General features: G+C 51.5%; 1 protein-coding gene across 11 annotated transcripts in view; it reads left to right on the top strand.

Moving 5' to 3' along the window:
• Window positions 1–12,015, top strand: part of LOC136794050 (uncharacterized) — a 147,363-nt gene that overhangs the window by 102,392 nt on the left and 32,956 nt on the right. For 7 of the 11 annotated variants that reach the window (XM_067031797.1, XM_067031786.1, XM_067031767.1 and 4 more), the window contains 2 exons: window positions 4,974–5,008; window positions 8,886–9,401. In XM_067031797.1, the coding sequence (XP_066887898.1) occupies window positions 4,974–5,008; window positions 8,886–9,401 (551 nt within the window). The remainder of the gene's footprint in view (window positions 1–4,973; window positions 5,009–8,885; window positions 9,402–12,015) is intronic. The other 4 variants (XR_010840257.1, XM_067031804.1, XM_067031810.1 and 1 more) reach the window with 2 other exon arrangements.

Consider the following 12,015-nt stretch of genomic DNA (forward strand, 5'->3'; position numbering starts at 1 on the left):
CACAGTGGTGACCGGAATGAGACTCTCCTGGGTACTGTCACATCCTCCCGTGGCTCTAAGACCTGTTCTTACGGGCCGTGCTCACAGGGTAGTGTATCAGTCTAAACACAGAGATGAATTTAGCAGCTTGAGACGAAGCCCACTGATGACCTCCCGTGGTTTCTGAGGGCAGGGATTCAGAGCGGGCGGGCCAGGGGATTCCAGCCGAGGGTCCCTCAGGAGGCTGCAGTAGGAGCTTCAGCTGGGGCTTCCGCATCCGAAAGCCAGACCAGGCGGGATGCCTGGCTTCCAGGAGGCCCCTCCCGTGGCTCCTCTGCACGTGGGCCCCACAGGGCTGCTGAGGCTCCTCAGTGCACGGGGGCTGGCTCCCCTCAGGAGGAGTGTGACGCGGGAGAACGTTGGTGGAAACTAGACCCTCCTCATCCTGTGACTAGCTCAGCGCCTTGTACACTGTGCTCTGTGAGCAGACCCTGTGGGACAGCATGGCGTCTTCTCTGCTTTCAGTGGGTACAGGAGCCCAGGGAATTCAGCGCTGCCTGGACTGTCTGTCTGGACTCACTGAATGTTGTGGACCAGGAACAGAGTCCGTCGGCCACGTGAGTGTCTTAGTTGCTCGGTATTTTCCTACTGAGGTGGAGGTGCTTTTAACGATAACTCGCATTTCCTCCTGTAGATTTTGTTGTGGTTTTTTGTTTGTTTCTTTTCGCTGTGCCGTGCAGCTCGTGGGATCATAGTTCCCCAACCAGGGATTGAACCTGGGCCCTCGGCAGTGAAAGCACAGAGTCCTAACCACTGGACTGCCAGGGAAGTCCCTGTGCTTCTTGTTATTGTCGTTGATAGCTGTTTTGAGGTACTGTAATTCCCATACTCTTCACCTCATCCACCTAAAGCATGCCATTCCCTGCTTTGTAGTGTACTCATTGAGTGCAGTCGTCACTACTACCAATTTTAGAACATTCCATCACCCCGAGAGGAAGCCCCTTCCCCATTAGCATCCTTCCCATCCCCCTCCCCAGCCCCTGGCAACCAGGAACCCACTCTCTGTTTCTATGCACTTGCCTGTTCTGGACATTTCCCATCATGGAATCACACCGTGTGTGTCCTCCTCCGTCTAGCTTCTCTCACTGAGCATCGTTTTCTCAGGGTCCGTCCACATTGTATCGAGTGTCAGTGCTTCACTCCTTTTCGTGGATGGATAATATTTCAGCGTGTGGAGGGACACATTTGTTTATTCGTTCATCTGTTGATGGACATTTGGGTGGTTTCCACCTTTTGGCAGTTGTGAATCACGCCTCTGTGAACATTAATGTTCGGGTTTTTGGTGTGGTTTTTATTTTTGGCTGCATTGGGTTTTTGTTGCTATGCGTGGGCTTTCTCAAGTTGTGGTGAGTGGGGTCTAGTCTTTGTTGCAATGCGCGGGCTTCTCATTGCGGTGGCTTCTCTTGTTGCAGAGTTACAGGCTCTAGGCACGCAGGCTTCAGTAGTTGCAGCACGCGGGCTCTGTAGTTGTGGCTCACGGGCTTCATTGCTCCATGGCATGTGGGATCTTCCTGGACCAGGGCTCAAACCTGTGTCCCCTGCATTGGCAGGCGGATTCTTAACCACTGTGCCACCAGTGAAGCCCAATGTTCAGGGTTTTGTGTGGACGAATATTCTCATTTCTCTTGGGCAGACACACAGGAGAGGAATTGCTGGGTCATTTGCTAACTGTTTAACCTTTGAGGAGCTGCCAGACTGTTTTCCAAACCCAGCTGTCCTCACTGTTTTCTGCCATTTTCCAGGAAGCCTTGGGGCCAATTGTTCCCCTCAGTGGTTCTTCCCCAGGGTTTCTGGGTCAGCAGTGGCGCTGATGCTGTGGGTCGGTTCCCCCATGTCGGGAACCTCTGGTCTGCAGGGCTGCCCTGTGCTGGACTGCACGTGCTCCATCTCCCGCCACTGGCTTCTCTAAGTAATATGAGTTCAATGGATATTTACTGTTCCGTCCTTGTAAGTTGGAGGATATTATTAAGGACGATAGAAGATTGTTGTTTTCTTTGCCTTAAAAAATAAGACTCTGGGCAAAAGGTCACATATCGTAATTCTATTTACAAACATCCAGAACCGGCCAATCCACAGAAACAGAGAGTGGATTAGCGTTGTCAGGGGCTGGGGATGGGATTGGGGCACGTCTGCTAATGGGGTGATGGGATGTTCTGGAACTAGATAGAGGTGATGGTTGTCCAGCTCTGAATGTATTAAAACCCACTGAACTGTATATGTGAAGCAGGGGCCCATTCTGTGTGAATTATATCTCAGTAGGGCTGCTGTTGCAAAGATGAGGCTTAGGACCCAAAAGGTGTTTCTGGAGTTGTGCGACCTATTAGGACCACTGCGCCGTGGGGGGCCCTGTCCTGGGACCTTCCGAGCATCCGTGCCCTGGCCCACAGGGGCTCTGCCTGCGTTGCCATCCTCCACTGTGAAGCGTGGAAATGGTGGCCTGGGCTGAGAGGGGCAGTTGCTGTCCTGGGGCAGGGCTGGCAGCTCTGGGCCTGACCATCTCACCTCCGGCTTCAGCCCGTGTTCTTCGCGGCCCTTCCTCTCGCTGTGCATCCTCTTCGAGGCCCCTCCTCACCGCGATAGGAATCTTCACTGGCGGGGCCGAGGTGCAGTCTAGAGTTACAGACCGTCCACACGATGTGTCGTGCTCACTTGGTTTCTGTGGGGTCTTGGGTTAGCTGGCCGCCAAGACCCCAGCGAAACGCCAGAGCGACCCCCGATGTGCTCCTCGGGGATAGCGGCGAGGCCAGTCCGCTCGGCGCAGTGAGGCTAGGAGAGCGCCACTGTGGCTGGGAGGGAGGACCACTGTTTGCCCACTTCTGGTGGTGGCACGAGTGGTGTTTCCCATTTTACAGGTGGAAACTGAGGCCTGCGGGGGTTCAGGGACTCAGAGGCAGGCCTGTGGCTTCCAGGCTGCAGGAGCACCCAGGGGAAGTCCTGGGGAAGGAGGGTCAGGGGCTTCGAGTCCGTCCCGCTCCCTTCCCCACAGCCCACTGGGTGGCAGGGCGCTGCAGGAAAAGGCACTCCCGGAGCCAGCGTGTCCCATGTGGTAGGACATGGTCCCAGCGCTGTGGGTGGAGCTCTCTGGTAGGTCCCGCGGGTCCGGAAATGAGGCGGGGAGTCCTGGGGGCTGCAGCACCTGCCTCCTCTGGTCGCCCCCATCACCAGAGCAGGGAGGGACGGCTCTGAACCCTGTCCCGTTGTCTTTCAGGACAAACCCCACAATCTGCTCCTGAAATCATCGAGACCATCCAGTGAGTGTGGTGCCTACTGGGGCGGGGCCTCAGGGTGGGCCAGTCCTGAGTTCCCAGCAGCCCCCCAGCCGTGCGCTCCCCTATTCCTCCGTGCTGATCTGCGTCAGCATTGTCAGCATTAAGGAGGCTTGGGAAGTGGGGCTGTGGGGTCAGGGGGTCAAGTCCTCTGAGTGTGACCCAGGACAGGTCTTGGTGCTTCGTGAGCTGGCTTCCTGTGGAAGAGGCTGGAAATCCTGAGTGGCCAGCTTCCCGAGGGACCCCTCCCCCCTCCCCTCATCACCTTGCTTTACTTTTCTCCCATGGGGTTTGGTGTGACCTTTGGGCCTCTCTTGCCTCTGTGAGCCTGCCCCGTGCTGTGCAGATGAGGCCGGTTGCCCGGGAGGCTGACCTGGGCTAGATCTGGGAGGAGGGCCACCTGCTGTGTTCTAGTGGGCTGGCTCCTCACGTGTAACCTGAGGGTCTGCACCGACCTCCAGAGTGCCCTCGGGGGCCCATGCGCGGAATACTGCGACCGCTCTTGGCTTTAGAATGTTCCACATGTGTGACTGGCCCTGGCATCTCGCTGCATTGTGCCTTAAAATCCTTAGCTGTGTAGCCACTGCCTGGGCCACATGCCGTTATATCTGCTTGAACCTGGGGCGGCCGGGCTGGCAACAGCACAAAAGGCTGTTTGGTGCATAGAGGTGGTGCTCCCCACACTCCTCCCTGTCCTTCCTTCGAGAGGCGAGTATTCATAAGTTTTTTCTGTCTTGTTTCAGATTATATGTATGTATATATTACTGTAGTATATTAGTATAAAATCTATCTTAGGGTTCTGCAGAGAAACAGACCCAGTGATGTCTGTGTATATGAGATTAATTTAAGCAACTGAGTCACACGACTTCAGGCTGGTGAGTCTGAAATATGCAGGACAGGCCAAGAGAGGCAGACCCAGGGAAGAGTTGATGTTGTAGCTCAAGTCTAAAGGCAGTCTGGAGGCAGAATTTTATATATACACATACAGATTAATTCCATATAATATAGTGCAAAGGGGTTCTGTGTCGTTTACCCAACTTCCTCCAATGATGACGTCTCACATAACTGTAATAGCAAAACCAGAAAATGGACATCGGCATAATCTACAGACTTTATTCACTGTGCATGTGTGCTAACGTGTATGCACACATGCATTCTTCTAAGCTCCACCTCAAACATGACACAGATTGGTTTCATCACCACAGTACTTTTATCCCTCTTAAATACATAAACACAGATATCCTGGAGATGGCAAATGCTGTGAACCTAGGGAAGTAGTGTCCTAAGGTATTTATCAGAGAAGAGCTGGTGTCCAGTTGAGGTTGTCATCATCACTTCCTGATGTGAATCCCAAATCACTACTTTGGTTTTTTTCTAGTGTTAACAAATTCCTGACATGAGGTGGATCTTTGACTTACATAGCATCACTAGATGACCTCTAGTGCACAGACATGTACTGGGCCAGCTCCTGGGCCTCTCTTTGTTTTGAGGGTGGTGGGACATCAACACCAGACTGAAGGTTGCCCAGATCTCCCCCAAACCGAGATTACCCCCCAACCCCTGTTTTTAACCACGTCAAATGTATTTATTTAATACTTTGACTCATGCTTTTGATTTTGATCTTCTTTTGAAAGATTGTTTTTCTCTTTTTCCCTTCTCTCCACATAGGAGGAAAAGAGACATAGAGTTACATCCAGAGAATGGTAAGAATAATAAACCTTTTTGTTCTGTGCAATATGTCATCTTGATGACTGAAACTACTTTTCTGAAATCTTTTAAAAAGAAGACCTTTATAGTGAGTTGCCAAGGTGACCATAGATAGCTTAAGGATGCTGGGTTTGCAGTCAGGTTATTAACCTTGTGATTCAGGTAGAATTGTCTCACAAAGAGTGAATTGGGGGCAAATGGCAGTTATCAGAACTAGATCTAAAGGTTGTATTAAATATTAAATGTTGAAGCAATATGTGCCTTTCAAGGCTCCTGAGATGAAGATTGATTTGGGGAGGTGGGGGTAGGAAGGAAGACCTTTTGAAAACTGCCTCCATGGGAGGAGTCTGTGAAAGTCATCCTTAGGGTGTGTGATTTTGCTTGACTGAGTTGCTGGACTGCTCACTGCAGAAGAACTGGGAAGAGTAAGACCAGGAACACACATAGAAGAAGAAGAAAGAGATGATAAAGTAAAGCCTGGTCACCTCCAGGTTTGTCACTTCCACCTTAATCTCAGAACCCATTTGGATTTAGGAAGGTGGGTCAGGGTATGGGGAGCGTGTAAGAACAGAATGACTTTCACTAATGATCAAAAGGACCTTGGATTTAGCTAAAATGCTCTTCAAACTCATTTTTCTGCTGGTTCTCTGTGTGGAAGGTTTGGCTCTGGCGATAGTAAATCAGCGGTAGGCCTGGAAGTCAGCTGGACCTCTGCTACTTGATCAGTCAGTCACAGAGCTTCAGTCTGTCCCCTCTCCTGCCTGCCTCTCCTGTCCATGAGGTCTTTGTGAAGATCTCATTTCAAACACATGAGGTGCACAAGTGCTCTAGTATCGTCCATGTATAAAGTTGCATTCTTAACTGAGATCAAACCAGTTCTTTCCCCAGACCTCCAGCTTCTTTGTAAAATCAGAGTTTCAGGTTCTATGAAATACAGATGTACCCACTGAACCCCCATGGGAGGGGGTAGGAGAAGGGATTGGGGATCTGATACTGGAAGCTTTACCATTAGACAGCACTGCCCCATATGACAAAGGGCTGACATTGGTCGGGCACAGGTGGTAGAACAATATCACGTCCATTTTGGTTTGAATAAGACGTTGATTAGAAGTTTCAGCTCAGCAGAGGAGCAGCACTCTGAGTGGGGACTGGGCCTCCACCATCTATGCCTCCTCCCCTCCAGCACCCAGGCTAGGTACTCAGTTCCCAGCAGCCCAGAGGGCAGGAACAGAGCTCTGCCAGGCTGGCCTTCCCAGAGGGCAAGTGTAAGCAGCACAGCCAGGAATGTGAGCGTCAGGCTTTGCTGGGTTGTCGGGAAGGAGGGCGATGTCTGGCTAGGCACGGCTACAGTCAGCTCTGGCCTCCCCTCAGACACGGGCACTAGGCCTCCTGGTCTCAGGCTCACACAGGTCTCCAAAGCCCTTGCCTCAGGATGGTGCTCAGACCCTCAACCCAGCCCATCCTCCCGCCCCAAACACCAGCAGGTCAAGGAGCACTCAGAGAAGGGGGCCTTTAAAGGGCTTTAGAAAAATCTTAGAATCCGGATATGGAAGCTACTATGTTTCACTTCTGACGGAGCACAGGATGGCCGAGGGGAGCGAGATGGGAGGGTCTCGCTGTGAACCCCGGGCACTGCTGGCCTTTTCAGCCACATGCCTGCATTCCTTGGAAATATATTTCATTCACAGCCAAACGGAACATCCTGAGAAACGGGAGGAATTACTGGTCCCTCTCAACCCTTAGCAACAGGGACTTTTCACCACCCTGTATTTCATCTGCTCTCTGCTACGCACTGGAACATTGCTTTGGGCTAAATGTGGCTCAGCTGTCCAGGGCACCCGACACACTGTGACTCCGCCTGACCCGGAAGCACCCTGGGCGCCAGGGACAGGATCCCTCCTAACTGACCCACCCCCTCGTGGGGGTGCTGGGACCAGTCAGCCCTCAGTCCTGGGGCCTCTGCGTCCCCGCAGAAGAAACTGCGAGTCAAGCTCTCCCCACCGACCCCCTCCCCCCTGGTCTCCCTCCCACCAGGGCTGCTGCCGGTCGCCCCTCCTCAGCGGGGAGGAGACCCGGGCCGACTCTGCTCCACTGACCTGCCACTGCCTTTCTAGGATGTGGCCAAACAGCTGGTAGGTGTCAGGGAAGCCCGAGGGTAGCGCCCTCCTGCACCTTCACAATGCGCGTGGAGCCCGTGGCCCGGGGGTCAAGAGGCGCTACGGTGGTGGGAAGGAGATGGAGACGGAGGCGGTGAAGAGGGCCGGCCCAGCTCCAAAGTACGTGCCACCGCCCCGCCCGGGCCCGAGGGGCCCTCAGACCTCCCTGCCGGCCCCAGGGCTCTGGGTGGCTGATGGGCACACCGAAGAAGCCATCCCGCTCGAGCCCTCCTGAGAGGCCGGCCCAGGGGTTGTGCCTGTTCCCGGCGTGGGGCGAGCACCAGGGTGTGAGGGTGTGAAGCCATGTGGCCACAGGTCACAGGCATTGCCTGTTGGAAGGGAGGGCTGCGATGGGGCTGTGCCGATGGAAGGGGAGGATGGAGCCGCCCACAGTCCCCTTTGCCAGGCAGAACTTCATCACGGACCCTGTTCTCAGCAGCTGTGCTCAGCAGGGACACCCAGGCCTGGCGAGTCGGCGCCCCACCCAGGGCTGCTGGGTTCCTGCACAGCAGCCCCGACATCTCTTGCTGAGAAACCCCGGAGACTGTGCTCCTTCCCCCGAGCCCACCACAGCGCTGCAGAGCCCAAGGGGGCTGGGGGCTTCACCCCAAACCTGAGGAAGCCACACCTAGGGGCCGGGGCACAAGTGCGGGTCCCACCTTCCCCGCAGGAGCAGACCTCGCAGAGGGTCTTTTGGAAATAAATTTAGACTAACAGGTTTTACACACAGAATCTTAGAGCTGGGAAAAATCCTTTGTGTCATTCATGCAGCTTCATAAGATATTTTTTTAATGAGTAGATGGATTTCCTTGAGCAAGAGTGAATTTCCAGGGATGGGTCCCTGGATACCAAGGACTGTTCTAGGGAAGGAAGATGAACCTATTCTGTGAACACCTTATAGAACTTCTTCTATATTGTAGTTCTCTCTGGAAACACATGTACCGTTGATTTTTGTAGCAGCCCTTAACATCCTCAAGAGAAGCTCTCGGGCTTCCCTGGTGGCGCAGTGGTTGAGAGTCCACCTGCCGATGCAGGGGACACAGGTTTGTGCCCCGGTCCGGGAAGATCCCACATGCCGCGGAGCGGATGGGCCCCTGAGCCATGGCCGCTGAGCCTGCGCGACCAGAGCCTGTGCTCCGCAACGGGAGAGGCCACAACAGTGAGAGGCCCGTGTACCGCAAAAAGACCCCACAAACATTGGCTATCCTTATAGCTTATTTATTTTATGCATAGTAGTTTGTTCCTCTTCATCCCCTCCCCTACCGTGCCCCTCCCCCCTTCCCTCTACCCACTGGTAACCACTGCTTTGATGTCTATATCTGTGTTCATTTCCTTTCTGTTACATTTATTCTTTATTTTTTAGATTCCACATACCAGTGATAACATACCGTATTTGTCTTTCTCTGTTTGACTTATTCCACTAAGCATAATAGTGTTGCAGCAAAAATAGAAAAGAAATTTTTCCTCTCCTGAACAGAAGGAAAGTAAAGGGGACAGTGAAAAGGTTAGACAAGACACCTAAACTGGCCTGAAGGGGTTAATCGAACCTAGTTTTATTTAAACTGTTACTAATCTGTAGTGTCTATCACTAGATTTATCTTTCACAAAGCTAAATTACATTCTGTTCCTATCACTCCCTAGGTGTCTATGTCAATTACATCCTGCATCTGGTGCTTAAGCTCCCCTGCACTCTCTTGTAGCAAATCACCCTGTGTAGCTGTTTGCATTTCAGGAAGCAGATGGCAGTCAGATAACACAGAGGCAATGAACCCAATTACGCGTGCGCCAGACCCAGTTACCCGACTGCCTGACGCCAGCGATGCCGGTTTTGAAATAATGCAAGAAGAAGAAGAATGCAGGCCCTTGACCACTTTGATACTTACTACCACTCCGTGGACTGCGGTGGCCGCCGGAGGGGCCAGGAGGCCACCCGGGGCCTCCAGGCCTGTGTGGGCATCCTGTCTGCAGCCAGCGTCCCTGAGGCCACGCTCGGCACATAATCACTCAGTGAAGATGTGCCGCAACAGTGCAGCTGACTTTTTCTGGCGCTGTAGGACCTGTGCGCATCTCAGGATTGGGTGCCTCTGCCCACCATGTGCACTTCCCTGTGGGAGGGCCTGCTGGACTTCCAACGCCCACTGCCTCGGCGGGGAGGACTGGGTTGCCGCCCCTGAGCATCCTCTGCCCACGATCTGTATCCAGAGCTTCTTCCAGCCATGGCTTGGCAAGACAGGTTTGTACTTCCCGCTTCCAGGGGCTCTCGTGTCAGCGCTGCGAAGCGGGGCTTTTAGATGGTGCCAGGTGGAAGGTGGGCATTAGAAGCGGTGACCAGTGCCCGGATGTGCGTGCACTAGATGGAGTGTGCGGTCTAGGACACCTGCCGGCTCGGTGACCCCTGCCGGTCGAGTGCCTTAAGGCTTCTAGGTCTCAGTGTTCTCATCTGTAGCATGGGCTGAACAGGACTCACTCTCTGTGGAGGTTACAAGGTCACACTCTGTTAATGCTTGTAGACTGTACAAGTAGAACACTTAGCACAGTTTGGAGCATCGTTAATTGTTCCACAGATGTTACCTGATCTGTTGAACGACTTGGCCTGGTACACGCCAAAGCGATTAGGAAATGGATATATCCCAGCTTCATTTCCTTTCCATTAAAACAGGGCTCAGGAAAAAAAAAATTTTTTTCAATAGTGGTATCATATAGTGGAAAGAGCACCGGTGTGAAGGCAGCTTAGGGTTTCAATTCCAGGGCTTATGCTCTCTGTGGTCTGGGCAGGTTTCTTTTGCACTACAATCCCTACACTTGTAAAATGACATTAAAAACCACCCTTTCTGTGGGTTCTTAGAATTAATTAAGCAGGTTATGTTTGTAAAGTATCCTGGCACTTGAATGAGTTGTCAGAACCAAGGGCTGCTGGAGACAATGCTTCTGCCCTAGGTAATCTGGCCTTCTACTGGGCAGCAAGTAAACACAAGCACAGTAGTCAGTGCTCTGGAAGAAGTGAGTTCTAGTGCTACAGATCACAGAATCTTTTTTTTTTAATTTAGTTTTTATTTTATATTGGAGGGTAGTTGATTTACAATATTGTGTTAGTTTCAGGTGTACAGCAAAGTGATTCCATTATACATATATCCATTCTTTTTCAGATTCTTTACCCATACAGGTTGTTACAGGATATGGAGTAGAGTTCCTTGTGCTATGCAGTAGGTCCTTGTTGATTATCTGTTTTATATATAGTAGTGTGTATATTTTAATCCCAAGCTCCTAATGTATCCCTCCCCCCGACCTTTCCCCTTTGCAGACCACAGAATCTTGGAAGGGAAAGTTCAGGGTAGGCTTCTTGGAGGAGGTTCCATCCTTTCTAAGGATATGTAGAAGCTCCTGGGGTGGCAGGAGGGAGCAGTGTGTGTCAAAGTTTGAGAAATATAAGAAAATATGGCAAAACTAAGATATAGGACTGGAACTCAGGGTTTGGGAAAGAAATGAGAGTTGATACTGGAAACCTAGTGGGGCCCAACAGAAAGGGTCTTGTTTGTCCTGTCAGAAGTTTGGATGTTTATGCTGAAGGCTGTGGGAAACACTAGAGCAGTGAGATGGACTTCTGGTTTAGAGCTTACTCAGACCTCTATGTGGAAGGCAGTTGATTGGGTGCAGAGTGAATTGTAATCTAAGGGTCCCGCTTAAGTTATAAAAGGTTGGACTGGATTTTGGAGATCCGAGAGAGAACAAGTGAGGCCTGGTGACCAGTTAGAAAAGGGAGGGCAGAAAACGTGGGTGACAGTTTACAGCTGCATCTTTCTGTGGGATACAGAGCACAGTAGGAAGGGATTGGGGGTGGGGAGAGGATCTCACTTCATCTTTAGTGCTTTAGAGGGGCCTGGTAGACAGGTCTGGGCCCAAGTTACAGATCTGGGCTTTTGGGGAGGACAGGTGTTTGAAGGCATGGGAGAGACTTAGATTACCCCCAAGAAGATCCAAAGAATCATAGGTCTGAGGGCTTTTTAAGTGGGTATATGGAGGATGTTTATAAGCTGAAAGAAAGTAGCCAGCAGAGAAAGGGTGTGAAGATCTAGGAGAGGAAATGATTGTTCATTTGTTTTCAAAAAGCTGGATACTTATTGTGTGCCTGGCCCTTTTCTGGGATCTGGGGTTCACACCATCTTTTATCTCTTCTGCAAGGACAGTTCCACTCATCCCCTGGTGAAGAGAAGTCAGATTATTCTTTGCATCCCATTCAGGTGTAGGAACTGTTGTGTACCTCTGAAGGGACTTTACTTAACCAGAGTAATAAGTTAGAAATCAAAAGAAATTAGAGCTGGAAGGAACCTTAAAGGCCACGGTACTTAATTTTGCCTAATATTTTACACTGATTGTAAGAAAAATTTATTGCACAGCCCATTCTCTTCAGAGTTCCTCCACTGAACTTTTCTTTATGTCTTGCATCCAGTGGGTCTAGCTTGTAGATTTTGGCCTCCTCCTAAATGTGCTTCTTCATCCACATTACATTTTGCCCAGACTATGGCAGAAGCTCCTGGGTGGTTTCGTGGCCCCTGGACTCAGTTCCTCTAAGTTCATCTGCCTACTCAGGTTGAGTGATCTTCTAAGATGTAAAGATACGCCTAAACTACTGCTGAAAATGGCTTGCCCACACAGGGTTAGTGCATACTAGCTGCCCAACGTGTGCTCTGCCCAGATGCGTGTAGTCTGAACTGTGCTCTGCTAAGCCTCCTGGGGCTCTTTGGCCCTGGGGAAGGGGAGCTTTTTGGGATCACTCCCTTTATCTAATCGGTCCTTCAGCAGCGGGGTGCCATTTTGTAATCAGCGGAGGCACCCTTACTGAGCCAGTG

The sequence above is a fragment of the Kogia breviceps genome, chromosome 1 (genome assembly GCF_026419965.1).
Source record: "Kogia breviceps isolate mKogBre1 chromosome 1, mKogBre1 haplotype 1, whole genome shotgun sequence".
In the NCBI taxonomy this organism is placed as follows: domain Eukaryota; kingdom Metazoa; phylum Chordata; class Mammalia; order Artiodactyla; family Physeteridae; genus Kogia; species Kogia breviceps.